This window comes from Pyxicephalus adspersus, chromosome 7, assembly GCF_032062135.1.
Source record: "Pyxicephalus adspersus chromosome 7, UCB_Pads_2.0, whole genome shotgun sequence".
NCBI lineage: Eukaryota > Metazoa > Chordata > Amphibia > Anura > Pyxicephalidae > Pyxicephalus > Pyxicephalus adspersus.
The window spans coordinates 34,261,050-34,279,178 of record NC_092864.1 but is presented as its reverse complement, the minus strand read 5'-3'; the positions used below and the strand labels follow the sequence as shown (position 1 = coordinate 34,279,178).

General features: G+C 36.9%; 1 protein-coding gene across 13 annotated transcripts in view; it reads right to left on the bottom strand.

Annotated features, from left to right (window-relative positions):
• The window catches only part of R3HDM1 (R3H domain containing 1), a 107,760-nt gene that overhangs the window by 16,310 nt on the left and 73,321 nt on the right, over positions 1-18,129 (bottom strand). For 10 of the 13 annotated variants that reach the window (XR_011921710.1, XR_011921711.1, XM_072418097.1 and 7 more), the window contains 8 exons: positions 17,367-17,475; positions 17,180-17,275; positions 15,904-15,941; positions 15,761-15,811; positions 15,426-15,652; positions 10,768-11,022; positions 7,268-7,428; positions 4,328-4,429 (listed from right to left, as the gene is read on the bottom strand). Coding sequence is in view for 11 of the 13 variants with exons in the window: in XM_072418097.1 (XP_072274198.1) it covers positions 4,328-4,429; positions 7,268-7,428; positions 10,768-11,022; positions 15,426-15,652; positions 15,761-15,811; positions 15,904-15,941; positions 17,180-17,275; positions 17,367-17,475 (1,039 nt within the window). In the remaining 2 variants the exon portion in view is untranslated. The remainder of the gene's footprint in view (positions 1-4,327; positions 4,430-7,267; positions 7,429-10,767; positions 11,023-15,425; positions 15,653-15,760; positions 15,812-15,903; positions 15,942-17,179; positions 17,276-17,366; positions 17,476-18,129) is intronic. The other 3 variants (XM_072418098.1, XM_072418100.1, XM_072418103.1) reach the window with 3 other exon arrangements.

Here is an 18,129-nt window from a genome sequence, read left to right as displayed (position 1 = left end):
AGTTGGTGTTGGGTGTGGTGAAATGGTTACTTTAAGGCTCAACCCTAAAGCAATATCCCTCTTTGCTTACTAAAGGGAAACTAAAATTGTTTTGAACTATGAGCGCTAGAAATGGTTGGTGGCATTTAACTAAATTAATCAGAAAAATTGTTATAAAATTATAATATAATATTATTATTATTATATCTTATAAAACATTTTTGTAGCTTCTTTAGTTCTGATGAATGTCAGGAAGTTACTCCAAGATTTATTTACAAAATTTTGGAAACACAAGAGAGATGGCAATTGTCTAAAAACAGAATGGAAGGTGTAAATGTTTTTAGAAACACCTTGTTGTAATAATATAATCCCAAGGACAGGTAAGAATAAGTCTGCAGCAGGTGTTAATTCCTTGAGTTACATGACTGCAGCAAGTGCTGATCCTTTGAGTTACACAGCTAATTGTGAAAATTATTATTAGGGTTCCTGACCCTCATTAGAACCCTAAATGAGTTTCTAGATGTTCATTACAGAAGTCCAAGTAAATGTGGCTAGGTACTATTTGCTATACAATAATCTGGATAAACATGAAATCTCAGACAAATAAATGTATTTTTATTCTAATATAAAATAATCAGATGTTTTGACCTCCAACTAAAAATATACAATCTTTGTTTTTACAAACATTTAATACATGACATGTTTCTAAAGCTAGCAGATGATGCATAGTGTGTTTTTAATGCAAATTAAATTTTCAGTGTTCCACCATATAAATTATTTATTTTTGTTTGCAGTAGTCTGTAAATTGAAACATTGGTTTTGTCGCTCATCTGCTATGTAATATCACATCTGCCAGATTAGAATTATGTTTTAAAGCTTTGTAGGAAAAAAGCCAAATTGATTGACTATAAACTGAATAGATATTGAAATAAAATTTTGGCAAATCTAAATGAGTTTGTACAGATCAAGCTGTAACATGTGGTGTATAGCTAGCTTATAACATGATACCCAGAAGGTGGTTTTGAAGGAGTATGCAAAATGTGAATTTCTTGGCAAATTAAATTTCCTTTTCTTTAAAAAAAAAAATAAATTGTGTTTTTTTAATACATTTTAAAATGAAGATGCAAACATCCAAACTGAAAGAAAGGATCCCCAGGAAACCTCCGTGCTCAAAATGAAAGCAAATCCCAGAGCAGCTGAACAATTTCACTTAATTAAAAACGTCTAAAGGAAGATTTAGAAAATCGGAGAGGTTGGCATCTCATCTACGCCAGTGAACCCACATCATAAGTGATGAATCAATCACCCAATATTTAACGCAATTCATTTTAATACCACTGCGGACCTTCCACAGATTCAGACATGTCTTTCTTATTCTGCTGGGTTTTTGCTTTTATTACTTGCAGAAATGTTTGGCTATCAGTAGCGATAGAGGAGAACCAAACCAATCAAAACTGAAACATTTCAAAGTAATATTTAGAATTATTTCAAAGGGACAAGCAATATTTTTTTTTCATCTCGTGCAGCAGAAATTAATCAACTTGCTTACCGCCATCTGAACTCATTCATAAAAATCCTCATAGCCCAGCAAAAACCTAGATACAGAAGTAAAATACTTCTTTATATGCTGACAAATTTACCTGACAAAACTATTTGAAATGCTGCACAGGCAGTCTGGTGATTCAGACAACACTGCTAGACAGCACAGATAGGTCCTAATCCATTGCAGCAGAATAGCTGGGTGAAGCACATAGGTGAAAAGTCAATGCATGTTTTTGTGGGAAGAAAACTGGAGTACCCAGAGGAAACCCATGCAAACAAAGGGAGAACCTGCAAACTCCATGCAGATAGTGTCCTGGCCGATATTCGAATCTTGAACTTAGTGCTGCAAAAGCCAGACGGTGTTACAGCTACAGGTTTCATGTTTTCCCCATATAACCCCAGCATATAACTATTTTACCATTACATCGCTGCTACTCCAATTGTATTTGTGCTGTTCGATCAGTATGGAGCTCATTTTTAATGAATCAAGAACTGTCAGGCCCTTTATTACAGCCAGGTAACATGTGGATTTACAGGCCACAATGCGAAAAGTTAAACATTTAGAAACAGCTGTAACAATAAATAAATATTTTAAATGGTAAGTTAAAGAGAAATCAGCCTAAATTATTTTAAAATGTGTGTGGATGTAAAAAAGATGAGCTGCTTGAGATTAAATGCACATCAGTGGGGACGTCTGCTCATTACATTCTCAGCTCTTCTTCTAGTTTTACATACAGATAATACTGCTACAGATTCTTCCCACTATAAAAAAGTGTTTTGTTTCCAACTCCAGGAACACGGATTCCACCATCTTTAAAGATCTGGGTATAGCATATTTAGGGGGTATTGCAGATCTCTCTAAAATGATGTTATGAAGACTTGATGTGGTTTTCCTTTCTGGCCTGCTCTGGATATGAGTGCTGTGCAAGTTTCACACAGGATGGAATGTAAATCAATGGCTGATTAAGGTGTAGGGAGATACAGGTTTATGTCTTTGTGACCTGTAGTGCTCATGCTTTAAAAAGGTCAGGCATATAAGAGGAGTTGTTCTATGCTGGGATTCCTTTCCAAAGCATTTTATAGCGTTTTGAAGAATGCTCCAGTTAAATTACTCTACACAACATACGAAGATGTATAAAAATGGGTTTAATTGTATCCACTGGTTTTTAAGGCCAAATCAGTTACAACAATACACTTAATTCTCTGTATGGCTAATACCCCCACAGTCACTGAGCACTGAAAATGAAGAGTTCAATCTACAATTGTATATTTAATGCAATACCAAGTATACAGTTAACATTCATGTGATTGTATTTTATTATTCCAGTTTCTATCCCAGTTTTCTCAGCCCTACAGAACAATCTTATCTGTATGGCCTATAGAAATGTTTCCCTTCTGCTGCCATGTACTACTGACATTACAATAAGTGGCACAAATCAGTTCCATCATATTTGGTTTAATTTAAAAGATAAGGTTATTTAGTTGCCACCACTTTGTTAGATATGAGCCAATAACTAAATTATTTAGGGTCTAGCACCTCCTATTTATTGTACAGCGCTGTGTAATATGTTGGCACTATATAAATACTGTTGATTACTATTATTATTAATATTAATAATAATAATGTCAAAGATTGGAGAGCCAGTGCTACTTGGAGATGCTCTAAAACTCAGTTCAAGCAAACTGCATGGTTAACCTACTTGCAAAAGGAATTGTACTTCTAGCTATCAAGTCTTGAGAATTACATGACTTTGGCAATGAGCACTGGAAGGTTGGTGACCAGTTATTTCTCTATGTCAGTGATACGGGTCACCTCCTCACCCTACTCTGTAATTGGACAGTGAAGACTAAGGATGTCATCTCTTTCTGCTCTTGTCAAGTAAACATGGTCCTTGTCAGTAAATATTTACAGCTAAAACTAGAATGTTTAATAATTGCGTTTATTTGCCTAAATTGATATAATTTATTATCTGACCTCTGTAGGGGCAGAAGGTGCCAATTACGCTTGTATTTTTTCATGTGTCTCTGCTGGGAAGATGTGGCAACTGACTTTCCCTCATTGCACATATTTTAGGAGGGTTCTCATTTTCCTTATTGGTTCTTATACTTATTGCTACAGGAGTAGTGATGCCCCTATTGCTTCATCCAAAAGATTCCTTTGGAAAACAAATTAATTTTGGTCAACTGCAGCTCCTAATAGAAATCCCTAAGAGATACAAGCTAGTATGTGATTCAGTTCGCTGGTATATGCATAAAACTAAAATAAACTGGGAAGCATTGGACTTTAAAACCCCCCTATTTTATATGCAAATTGCCAAATATTGATGTATGTTTAATATTTAACCCCAAAGCCTTAGTTATACAATATGGAAAAGGCTGCATCAGCATTTAAAGTCATAGACCATTTTATCCCTTCCTACCTGCCATTTCTCTGGTGTCTCATAAGCATAAAGTAAAGTCTTATGGGGCAACAAAGATGTCAAAGTTAGTAGGAGACAAAAACAGTTTCTCATTTCCATTGCAGCTTTGAATCAAGACCAGCAAAGCTGAATCCTTGAAAAACACAAACAAGGATTTTCAAGCCAATGTTTCTAACAGCAGGTACTTTTATTGCGTCTACTCAGGCAGGACATTTAAAGGTTTCTACTGGTTTGCTGGCTGACTTTAAAGCAAATTGGTAGGTTCAAGGAAAGCCTACAGGGACAGCATGCAGACAATAAAAGACAAATATACACCACATACACAAACAGCAAGCAACGCACACAGGTTATAACAAGGCACAAAGAGAAAAGCAAAAGTATAGTACCACAGTGTACTGTTGAGTGGGTGAGACCTGCAGGAGCGGGGGTGGATAAGAGATGGCTGGGTATTGAACAGGCTGCGAAGAAGATGGCAGAGACCGGATAGGCTGAAGAAGTAACAGTTAAACCCAGTTAAAATGACAAGTGGAACAGAACTTACACATACAGTCACATTTTTGTTATGCAAATATGATTTTTTTTTTTAAGCCCTGACATGTTGTACAGGTAAAGCGATTTGAGGCCTGGACAAAAAACTCTAATGAAGAAGGTAAATATATAGATAGAAAAAAAAAACATCTTTTAAAGTGAGGATAACCCATGTCCCTTTACTAAACCATCCAACTACTCCTACAGTTAAATATACAAAGTGCCTGGCAATCATAAAAAATTATGTTCACTAAATGCCTGTTCTCGAGAAACAACGATCCATTAGCACAGCTTACATTTGTACTTTTAGCAATCACTAATTTGAACATAACACAAAACCTGAAACAGATCAGCTACTTTCCCTGAACAAACTGACTCGGCTTCTTTATTTTAAAGTAAATAGGTCTCCTAAAATTCCACCTCCAAACCAACTTATACATACATTTCCAGCAATACCTTGCCACTCTGAAAAAATCTAGCAAATTACCTGGCACCCTAATTTTAGGATACAGTGCTAACAATCTATATATACCTTTCCGGCACTCCCCTTCCACTGCGAAAACCCTAGCAAAATACTTGGCACCCAACATCTAGAATAAATTGCCAAAACAGCGAACTTTTGAAAGATCCAAAAATATATTGCAAAGATTACACAGGGCAGAACAGCCAAGGAATGGAGCAGCAGTGGAGAGCCCAGAAGCAAAGTATATACTGGAGTCAGGGTTTATCAAGATATTCCAAATCAGACTAAGTAGAACTGGCTTTAACAACATGGCAAGATAACAAGGCCCAAAATTTTGTAACATTTGTGGGGCAAATAAAAAATATTCTTTGAATAAATGTATGTGGACTCCCTTCCAAATTACTAAGTTTAGGTGTTTTCCAATGATGCAGTGTGCTGTTCTTGCGTACATGGAGCCATAAAGACCCTTTGTGTTTCCAACATGGCTGTGCCCCTGTGCATTAGGTCAGCTTTATTATAACTGATCCTGATCTTCTCATCCAATATCCATATCCGACAACACACATGCTCATTTGGACAAATTGACACAAGAATATGAAGTGTCTTTGTAGACAGCCTTACCAAATGAGTGCACAATATAGCTGTAAAGGAAATGAGATGGGTTTTGATGTGGGCTCAAGGTTTTGATGTGGGATATCCAACAATCTCATACACCTATAATTGCCAATAACTTGCTGTGTATAACTAGCAGGGTAACAAAGTATATTAAATAAATGAAACATCTATTTAACAAATGAAACAAATTCTTGTATGTGGTTACATTATAGCTAACAACACAGTCTTTAAATATTTTTTTTATTATGTTATGCAATGTTCTTTCATTTAATACAGAATGTCTCGATCATTTTAACTTATTGTTAACAGGTGTAAATACACTGACTCGCTATTTGGTTGCAGACTATTTGAGCAATGAGCTTACAAGTATTGCTTTGCTAGGAAAATATAATGAACATACTAGCTGTAAACAAAATACTCAGATTAAAAATTATGCTTTAAACTCCAGCCAGACTGATACAAGCATAACAACAGCTGACTGTCCAGGAACACAGCTCAGAATTTTAAGCTGGCCTCATGTCTGCAGAAGAGCGTTATGACAACACAGATCAACTGTCAGGCCACACTTCCCGGCTGCAATCTGAGACACTAACCCACTAAACTTTTTCAACAGCTGTTTAAAACAGCAATATGACTACCCTGAATTTCAGCAAACGCCCTCGAGCGAGGATTTCATTCGATAGCTTGTGTATAATGCAGCCAGTGCCAATCCACTTTTTGCTTACTCACATCCCTCCATGCCACTGGAATAGCACATGGTGGATTCAGACAAGAGGAAAACATTGCAAGCTGTTAGGACACAAAGGGAATGCCACATTAAAAATGCAGAGTGCACTCCATAATGCTGGAAGAGCAGTATAGCCCAGCAGATGCTATCAGTGATAGAGATACTACATTTTGTGCGTCACAGACTTGCCTGAAAGGTATTTTATGTCTGAAGGAGAGTTTACCCCATCTGTTTAAAAAATATATATATATATATATATATATTTATATATATTAAAAGGTATCAATAATTTAAAGCAAACATTAACTTAACATTAACAAGATTATAAATAAAACGTGGCATTAAACGGAATGACCTATCAAAACCTTCTATAGCGTGCAGGAGCCTAGAGGTGCACAAACCTGTAGAAGCTTACAAGTACTTACCCCTATGGAATAAATCTCAGGGTATTCCGTACTAACCACAATCCTGTATGTACACAATCTTTAAAATCCAATAGTGGTTGCAATGGCTACATGGTAGCATCGTACAAGCAGAAGTCAACAAAGCAAGCAATGGCCATCATAGACATAATAGACAATGAATTTTCCAGTAAATTAGAGGTATAAATGGTGTTGGGTCTGCTGTCTCTGTTGACTTCCACTACAATTGACAGAGCATTAACTTGTAGCAGGAAGGAGGAATTGGGCAAGATCGATACTACTGCAGGAGAGAAATGTCCAAAGCGGCAGGGACTGTAAATTCAGTACACTATTTTGTCATGAAATATGCTTCTATCAATTGAAATGTCACTTTTCAGAATTGTACTAGAGGTAGTTTAGTATAGAAAAAGCCACAACAGACAATGGTTGCCCCATGAAGTGAACAGATTTGTTGGTAATAGTTACAACAATAGGCACAAAGAAAATTACAATGCAATGAAATAACCGCAATATTGCAGTTTTTTTTTCTTTTAATTACTGGCCTTTTTTACCAGCTTGGCTCATGACATACCTGTTGTAGTATGTGGTTGGGAGCTTGCTGTGGAGGAGCGGGTGGTGGGGGAGGAGGTGGTGGTGGAGGAGGGGGTGCAGGCACTTGGGTCCTAACCGGCTGCTGAGTTACTGGAGGATTGTACACAACTGGAGTGCCGTCTGGGTTTAAAAATGGCTGACCTGTGAAAACAGCAATCAAATAAGACATTGAATCCTGCTTCTCACCATAAAAACATTAAAAGCCTAACAATGAACAAACAGAGAACACAACATTGCACAAGATTTAGGTAGAACAAACATCAAAATAAAAGATCATTCAATTCAGTATATATGGTACAGCAAATTTTACAAGGGCAAATAGCCAAAATTATTGTTTGCTACACAAAATAAATATCTATAACATGTACTTAAAGAACTATGTCAGTGTTTTCCCCAGTGCCTTTTAACTGGGCGCACCACCCGGCTCTTTTCAGTAACCACCCAGCTGTTTTTGGATGGTTATCCAAAAGTTGGGTCACAATACAGGGGCTGCCACCTGCCTACGGTTTCTTCACACCCAACTGAAAAAAATTTGGGGAGAATACTGTATGGAATACAAACAATGGTGAAAAAAATTCATTTAAACAGTTTGCACACCATATATAAACAGTCACAGATTATACCTTTACTTAAATGTTTGTATGAAGCTATGGAAGCAGGAACAATAGAAAGTAAATGCAAGGTTAAACCTTCTCCTGGAGAAAATGCTGCTCATATAATTTGGTCAGGTGGTCTTATAAAAGCACATTGGCAGATGCTCACCATGTGGAGAACAGCCAAGAAATTATTTACAGAAAACCAATGCAAATATTTTCTTTAGTAAAAGTTAAGTATTGTAGCTCTTATTTCATTTATTATTAATAATCTAAGCAAGAATCTTTACATAGCTTTGTGTTACTGTTTGTGTAAAAATCCATTATATAGATTTACATATATAATACATCTCCAGCTGCATGTACTGTGAAGAATTTGTTCTCAAGGATAATCAATTAAAAACCCTAAAGTCATGTTTATTTCCAAGTTTACAACCACCCAGTATTAGGACCAGTCTTTCACAACCCTATTAACATGGGGAACCCTTGAAATAATTTTCAGCTAACAGGGAACCCCCTGCTACATTTACTGTATACACAGCTCACAGTACATTAGTGTGGAAGTCCATTAGAAGAATTCCTCTTTTTCCCATTTTTCGCCAATGGAAAGAAAGAATGTCACCCTTACCGATAGCCAAAAAGATTATTGGTGTCAAGTAAACTGACCTGGGAGGCAGAGACTGCTCATTTCCCAAGGAACTCCCAACAACCTCTGATACACACTAGTTGAGACTGATTGGTAGGCTTACGTTTTGATTTGTGGGGCTTGAATTATGAATTCTAAAGATTTATTGGACCTTGCACTGCAGCAGAAGATTCACTTACAAAAACTGGGCTCCCTCTCTCTTTATAAATGATCTATTAGTAGGTGTAAAATGAACTTGAAAAAAGTTTGCATTATACTTCTCTTACCGAGGTCTTCAGCCCACAGCATTTAAAAGTTAAGACAATCTTACCAACCTTCTAGGAAGATTACTGGTGCAAAAACAGCTGTAAGTGTAAAGAACCAAAAAAACTCTGTATTACCTTGTGTCCTAACAAAGAATAATGGAAATTAAAATATGAACGGAGGTTAAATTTATCAAAAAGGTGTGTCTTTGGATCCAATTTAAGGAATGCAAAGACTTTCAGGCTTATGCACTTGTTTGTCAGAAACTATCCCAAACTGTGTTTTCAACCCTGATCAAAATAACCTTTTTGGATTACCCAACACCACCCTCTTCCTCTCAATTCCATTAAATAAAGAGAGGTGGTATTTAGTCCAGGAAGAATTAAGAAGGTTAGCCATTACTGCTTAATCTCTCAGAACAGTAGAGGCATCATGATATATTAAATATATGATTTATATGTATGTCTTTAGTCATTTTATTCTTTGTTAGACTTCTACATTTAGACATGGTGGTAGAAGCCAATGTCTTTACTTACAGATACACAACATGGCCAATATATACACAAGCTTGTTGGATATCCCATTTCAAAACCATGGATATTAATATAGACCCAACAGACTGCTAGAGCAGCCTCTATTTTTTAGGAATGGGTTAGACAATTTTGGAGTTTGTCAATGTTATTTGTGCTTGTGCAGAAAAAAAAATATTTGTACCATCCAACACTGTTTCTGGTTCAGAATTCCTGGTTTACAATGGTCATTCCATAATATCCCTTAGGAGTTTAATAAGTTTGAGATTAGGGCACCAAAAGGTTGAGAAAAAAACTTTTGGGATGGAGAAACGGTCTACATATTTGGCCTAAAGACTCTAAGGAGCCATTTATACCAATGCAGAGCTATCGCTCACAAGTTCTTCAGGGCCAGTTTTGTATTTTTCCGACAGTAATCAATTTAGTATGGTGTACAAACAGTCCCCAGAGGACTATAGATGGACAACTCTGGTAAAGTGGAAAATTACCACTACTGTGTGTAAGAGCATTACCAGCAAAATTGATTAATTCTAACTTGCTGAGCAACTATGGGCTGCAAGGCTTATCTGCATAAATATTCTTCTCCTATTCTACATAGCAAAAAATGTTACCTTAATTGCTTCAGTAAAACAATTATTTCTTTAAATGATGTATAATATATACAAATTACTAAAAAAAACACTTTTGTAGCTCTAAAGGAATATATAATTAAATTTAGCTGGTGAAGTTGCCTGTATTTTTTATTCAACTCAAGCACACCAACCTAAAGTTAATATGAGGATTGCAATGGAAGCATCTGCTCTGTCAACAATAGAGAGGTTAAATATATTTTACAGTACCGGGGAACTAAAAGTGAACCAGTGCAGAAATTCTCAAATCAAATAGCAAATAGGAAATGGCAGTGATTCTTCAATGGTCTTTCACCCTCTTCAATAAATATTAACATCCAACATTTCTTGGAGAGATGGATGCCTGTTTCCTGCTGTGGTTTTATCTGCTGGGCCTATTTCATTATGGTTTCCTGGAAATAAAGCAAAACATTGTGGACTGGATGTAAATATTCATCCAGAAGTCTTCACTGATCAGGAGAAAAAAGATCCAAGGAGTGAGCAGCAGATAGTCAAATGTTAATGCTCTTTTGTGAGGACTAACATAATGAGCCAATATTAGAGCCCAATGAAGATTTTCGCTCTTGAGGATATTCTAATCTCATCTGTACCACTTCACTACCCCTCAGTGCTTAAACTCATCTCAATCTATGCTAGGAAACACATTCTGATAGACTTTTGATCCTGAAGGTGTTGATGATCAAATATCTGCAAACAAACTTACAGCAAAAATACAACACTGAAATTAATCTTCTTACAAAGACAGAACATTTATCACTTTAAAACTATATACACACACACACATGAAAACAGATAACAATTCCCTGGTAATAAAGGAGGGTTTATGAGAGAGTACAAACCTGTTTGTGGGTTGATCAGAATACTGCCAGGAGGAATGCCTGCAGCTTCCAAGGGAAGCAAAAAGAAGCTAGTGCTAGATGGAGCCACTTGCCCACTTATGCCACCATCAAAGGAAAGAGAATTACTAGTGCTGACAGCCGGATAGACAGCAGCTGTGCCATGTGAGGGTTGGTTTATAGCGGTTACTGGAAGAGGCTGCTGGGTGTGGGACAGTGAACCAGTGGATGACCCTACACTACTAGAAGACTCTGAACCTACAGGAAAGGAGCAATGAAAAAAAATAGGTATTTTTTTAACCTACAGTTTAAAACAACATGCACAAAGACATAGGTGTAAAATCTGACCCCCTTGACAGTCAGGAGAGCTACTTGACCCTCTGGCAACCAAGAAAGACAGAAATGAAAGACACACATAGCAAAACATGCAAAGTGTTACAGAGTACCCATCGCCTGCACAGCCTGATGCCATTTTGTTTGATGATAAGCTCTATAGGATCTTTAGTGTGTGGTGGACTATAGTGGTGCATGTGGTTAAGTAGTCCTAAAATAATACATAGCAGGGTTCTCCCCAGCCCCTTTTTCCACATTTCAGTGAGCACCCAGCTGTTTTTGGGTAGTTACTGAAAAGTAGGGTCACAATACCGATGATGCCACCTGCCTACGGGTTCTTCCCACCCATTTAAAAAAAACTGTGGAAATACTGCATAGTAATGATAGGTTGTGCAGTATTAGCTTATCTGCTTATGGGGGCCGTTATCCTACACTTCTGCAAGTCTTTATTTTTACCAAGACTAATAACTGCAGATGTGGAAGTAGGCAAGCCCACCAGCCAGTGAATGGTGCCACAAAATGACATGGGTGTCATTTTCTGTATGCTTTGCCTGTTGCTGTGCATCATGCAGGGATATATGTAAATGGGGAAGTGTACAAAGAAATGGTGATCAGAACCAATGGAATATTACTACCATTTTAAAATGGTATGGGGAAGAATAGATTTTCTGTAAAGTTAGAATTTAAATCACTATGATAAAATTTTATGTAGAAATGTAGAATTTGGCAAAGACTGTGAATAGTACAAATGTTACTTTTAGGAAACAGCCCACTTTTAAGAAAAACTAAACGTGACTTCGGAAGAGTACAAAATGGAGGCCAATATACAGTATTCAGTGCAGGCAGATGGATAACCTTAAACATGGAGAAAACAGCATTGTAGCAAGCAGGCACATTGTCACAGTGATGCAAGCCAAAAATAGATGCAAACAACCAAGCACATTGCTAAACTAGTGTACCCTGGAGACCTGAAGGAAAACTTTCAGGTAAAGATCTGCATGAGAATGAGAGCATCTTCTGCCCCAAAAAATTAACAAAATACAGAAACTAGCGTTGGCAGCTGTTGCCATAGGTGGCCTAACCAGGCCTGCAACAGCAGACCCAACATAAACCCTGTCACCTAAAAATGGCAGAGACCTATATTCTCATGCATACCATCATGCAGCTTCAACAAGCAACAACAGGATGTTAGTTGTTTGTTTGCAGGTGTTTGAGAGGACAGAAGTTCAAAAAAAAATTCTAGGTTAGGATACATATGCAAAGGCCTTTATTACACCAAACAAAAAGCAATATGGGAGGATCTTCGTTTCCTGGTGATCTATTATATAAACTACCCTCATTAACTTTAAATAAATTGATAAAAATCTTAAGACAAAAAGTCAGTTAGTAAGGTCGTGAGCAATGTTCTAAGTGCAATAAAACACAGTAAACTTCTCTTTCAGTGAGCCATATTTATTTATTATTTAAAGTGCAATTGTAGCCAGAACATAGATATTAAGTATTAAAACAAGCCTTCACTGACCTCTACAGCTGCATTATTGTGGATTAATTCATACCCAAAGATCCCAACACACTAAACTTCGGATTTGGTCCATCTTTGATTTGCATACAGCACCTGCTTTTTATTTCCATTAGAATCCTGGCAGGCTGCCAGGTCTCTGCTGATAAAGAAAATGAGGTGCAGCACTGTGATTTCAGTGCAGTGTTCGGATTTTGGATGATACGTTTTTCCACAATATATGTAGTTACCAAGGTCAGCATTTAGGTGCACTTTGAAAGCAGATCAACATTTCACTATAGTTGTACCATTTAAAGTCCTAATAACTCAATACCTGCCCTTTTACATATATCTACTTCTGTAATGTAGAACCTCAATTATTGGGTTATAAAATAGTTTTACAAGCTATTGGAAAATGAGAAAGATTATAGAAAAAATCTAAACATTTTCAATTAAGATGAAATTTGGTTCAAAATAAAGAAATATTAGGGACCAGCAAGTAAAGACTTTCTGTGTACATTGGCTAGCTTGGTATTGATTTTTATCCAGCAAAAGTATACATGGTAGTGTTCTCTATAGACCTTTCTGGCTGGGTACAGCACCAGGAACTTTTCAATAGCCTACCCTACCCCCGGTTGTCATCAGACAAATTGCCTTTGAGAAGTTAGTGAATCCGGTCAGCCTGCCAACTCTGGTAGGAGGTGCAGAGGATTTATACTTTGAATCTTTTTCTTATTTTGTTTCCACTTTGATCTCTGCAACTCTATTTTCACCACCCTGTTACAGCTTCCCCCCAAACTAGCTAAATTCCTGAGGAGAAATCAGCACAGTATATAACGCCATAAAGGCAAGCAATGCCAGCAGTTTTACGTAACCTATTACGGCAAGAAACAAAGCTGAGAAACTCATAACCATATACAAAGTTTCCAGTATTTGCCTTGAGAGTGAAATTTGTTTGCAATAGGTTACAGAACATTGCTTGGACCCCACTTTTCTCATCTTCTATTACTTACACTCTCATTTTCCAATGAACCAAGATAACAACCCCTTTTCTATTACTCAAATTGAAAATACATATACAATTGCACTCAACACTTATTGCATGATAGCATATTAACTGAGCATCTTCCAGAAACAAAATGTCTAACTATGTTAGAGAAAGTTAAGCAATTAAAATGAAGCCGTTCATGAAATGAACCAATAACTATTCTGAAGATCTTTTATCTGAAATTAGCTGCACCCTGATTGTTACAGATACCTACTTTAATCTAGGATTACCTGGGGCAGTAACTCTTATTAGGGATTGTTTTTTCTAAGTTTCCAAGAAGAACTGAGACTTTACAAAGCCCTGAACTTTATTTTGGACACTAAATAAATGAGTGAGCAATAGTGGCGGGCAGCTCCACATCACTTAATGGGATCTTTTTGTGATGAAGTTAAAATACTATAAAAGTCTCCTCTACTTGGGAAGAAAATATTTCAAATATAATTTCTAGGCAGATCTGTTTTTTTTTAGTTTGGGACAAAGTACCATGTTTTCCCAAGAGTTCATTTCCTTGGCCGTTATGAAGTTCGCCATGTTTTTATTTTGGCCTTTTTGTCTGGCAAAGCCCCTAGAAAACTTGGTACTTCCAGGTATGAGGCAGAACGTGACCTTCACCTGCTCCTCACACTAAGCAAAGAACAGCACCATGGAAGCCGATCATTTTTAGCCATGTGTAAGCTCCTGCCAAGTGCAGAACAGCTTAAAAAATATTTCTCCTTGAACTTCCATACAGATTAGTCATCTAATGACTTGGCAGGTGAGGAGGTGAACACATTTGGTTATCCACATTTATTGTCCAGTTTATCAACCCTACATCTTTCTCGCAAAATCACTGAAATGATGATGTGGCTACTCCAGAAAAGTAAAATCTTATTTATTATTATTAAACAGGATTTATATAGTGCCAACATATTATGCAGCGCTGTACATTAATTATCTTCAACTCAAAAGTGTGTATGAACCTGAAAAATTTGTGAAAGACAATGGAGGGCAGTTTCTGAATTTCTATTTTATTTCTCCCTAGAGAAATTTTAAATTGCAATAATAATTATGGTGTTTGTTTGAATAGATTACTTTGGCATAAGCAATAATCTACCCTGCCATACACTGTAGCATAATTATATTTTCTTGAACTATCAATACAAACAGATACAATAAATCCTATTAAAGGAATATTCCACTTGAAATATCAGGTGGACTTCTGCTGGCCCAGGTATTGAGAAATCTAATAGCCCACCCACTTACAAAGACATACAATTTTTACTCAAAAAATGCCAATGGAGGTAAAAGAAACATTAACTTATAACAATTGTAATACGAGCTTCAAATACTTTCAGGAGACCTAAAGAGAAAGCATCAATCCCAGCATAGCAAGAAATTAAAAAAATAAGGGTGTCCAACCTAGGTGTCCACTTTCTTTTCAAGCAGAGAACCCCTTTAAACCTGAAAGATCTTAATATTTTAAACTACAACAGCAAATAAAAGAGGGTAATTGAAAGGCCTTTGCACATTATGTTTTCTTTTATGTGTATGATGCAATTATATAAATATAATTGATGTAATATTAAATATAAAAAGGTATGGGAGGGGTGCTATCCAAGCCATCTCAGTGTATAGCTTCTTTTACAAATTCTTTAATCCTAATGAGCTTGCCACAAGACCACAAATAAAGGCATATTTAGGGCAAGCATACAAGGGAAAAAAAAATTAAAAGCCAACATAAAACAGCATAAACAAAAACGAAACACCATAGCAGCCGATTGCCTTTGTGCACACCACTGATACCTGTTTTGGAAAGCCTGCCTGTGCTTTTGCTGCTTCCAGAGCTATCCCCTCGTGTCAAAACCGAAATCCCACTGAAGCTGCTAGCTTTGGTGACAGCGGGCTTCAGGTTTCTGATGGAGCTGTCAGAGTCGGTACTGCTCCACGGCCGCGGCTCATTGTACTTCAGGTCATTCTCAGTACTGCTGTAGAGGCTGTTTCCTGATCTACCTGAAGCGTCTTTATTGATCCTGAAATTTACACAACTGGACTGTAAAGATATATGGAAAAAAGAGATCGCAAGGAACAAGAAAGCGCAACACACATGCAGAGGACGAGGACATTAAATGAGCCAATACCTAAATATCTGGCGTCTTTGCTGGGTAATATTAGACTCTTCCTCTTGTATTCTGTTGGGTGTTTCAACAAGAGAGGTAATAGTTTAAAAGCAATGCACAAGAGACTCGTAAAATGGACTATGTTCACACACAATGCCACCTACCTCTTATCGGTGAGGTAATTCTCCTGAGAACATAATGACTGATGGAAGGGTTTAAAGAAAGGAAGAAGAATTACTCAAGATGTAATTGACTGTGTACTAGAAAGGGTAAACAATTAATTTAGATCAATTTAAATGAATAATTTAATAGGGGCTACAGATACGGTAAACAATTTAGACTATTTACACTTAGACAACATTTAGCATATGACAGACAGAACAAAACAGATATGCACTCGAAAAACCAAGAAAATAATATTACAAAGGACACCAAGAGGTACCAAATATCGAAAGCTGCTCCAGAGCTATATTGTACAATTGTCTGTACACAAGAAATTGTTTCTGTAAATGGCCAAAGATGACCGCCTGGGTTTTCTACGAGGCTGCCCGTTAGAATTTTCCAACAGCCTAGCTTCAGGTTAGTGGAGCATTACTGCAATATATGGCAACACACCATAATGGCACCAAATGCACCTTGGCAGTGTACTACAAATCACGTTTCATCAGACAATGCCTCTGTACTTGTGGTTAAAATTGCACTGTACTTGCAGCTCCAGAGGAGGACAATGAACTAGAACATTGAGAATCTGGCCCTACAAAGAGAGAGCAACACTGGCTAAATAACATTTAGAAAGATTAGGGATGCTTTAAGCCTCCACCTTAACAGAAAGTAGCCACGTTAGAAAGGAGTAATATTTTAGGACTCCACTGTAGGCAACAAAAATAAAATCCTATGGCTCTCAACTGATCTCAGATTAGTTTCAGGTGGAGGTTAGACATCGCTAAGAAAATCATTGACCACATGACATGGCTTAGCCAAATTACCATTACTTCCAATTTGAAAGTAGATGAATGAGGAGTCGCATGTTCCTACACATTTCCAAAGTGCTAATATTGTACAAGAATCACAGGGACAGCCAGTTGTAAATACAGGTTAGTTCACCAAATGGACTAGCTAGGGTTTAAGCATGCCGCTAATGTACCTGTGACTGAAGGGAAGAAAATGCCTGATTAAAACATTTGCACTAAAACAGTTATAAAATTTTGCTTCCATTTGTTGCGACAACTGAAAATTTTGGATGCCATTAAATAGTCACTGGGTCATGTCTTGGCTTTAGATGCCATTTAAGGTGAATCTGTTGCTTTGTCCCTCTATTGACATAGTGCACATTAACTTTAAACCATAAGATTAAACGGTACCTACATTTTTTTAAGTCTGAACAAAAGCCCCTATCAAGATATTCCACATCAATAAAATCACAGAAAATGGTCTGCCTACTTCCTGTGCAAATATCCGTTCACGAGCTCTCTGGTACTCTTCCTCCCGTTCTTCTATCGATTTGCTTCTTCTATCTTCTTTTAATCTCATCCTCATCTGTACAGATATATGTAGAGATACAGATTAGACATTTCAAACAACTGATCTAAACTTTTAGCAAGAAGCAGCCAAAATATTAAACTCCCACCTGATTATCATCTTTGTCTAAACTGGAGTTATCCCTCTTGAGAATGTAACGCTTCTGGAAATCCACACTTTTTTCATCTTTAATATGTTCCTCGAATTTCTGATCAGGGCTGAAAGAGGATATAGCATTAAAAGTCTGTAAACTGTTCTGTTCTTTCACAAGCCAGAAGCACCGGGTACAGACAACACAATAACAATGTATGGGGGAAAAAAGCTCAAACTTCCAACTTTACTCCACTATGTATAAACTTGTTTAAAATAGGCAACACTGTGGCTCAGGAGTTTGAATTCTGGCCTTTGCATTGCTGGGTCCCAGGGTCAAATCTCAGCAGGGACGCTTTCTGCAAGGAGATTGCAGGTTCCCGCCATTTCCTCTGAGTACTCTGGTTCCCTCCCACATTCCAAAAACATGCAATTTCAAAACTATAGGTTAATTGGCTTACCCAAAAAAGTAGGGACATTAGAGTGTGAGCCCCTTTGGGAGACAGCTGGTAAAATTATTATGGACGATGTATTTATAAAGTGCCAACATATTACTTTACAGACATTATTATAATAATATTAAAATGGAAAATTTAATGAAAGTCTCTGAGAAGCATTGTTGCTCCTTTATACTCATACAAGGATTCCATAAATATAACGTAAATATGTACTGAGTGATCTGCCAGTTTTGCTTTAAAGTCTATTTTGAAATGCCAGGTTTAGATTTGGTGGTTCTTCAAGATAAAGATCTCAGCACTATAGGTAAAAAAAAAAAAAAAAAA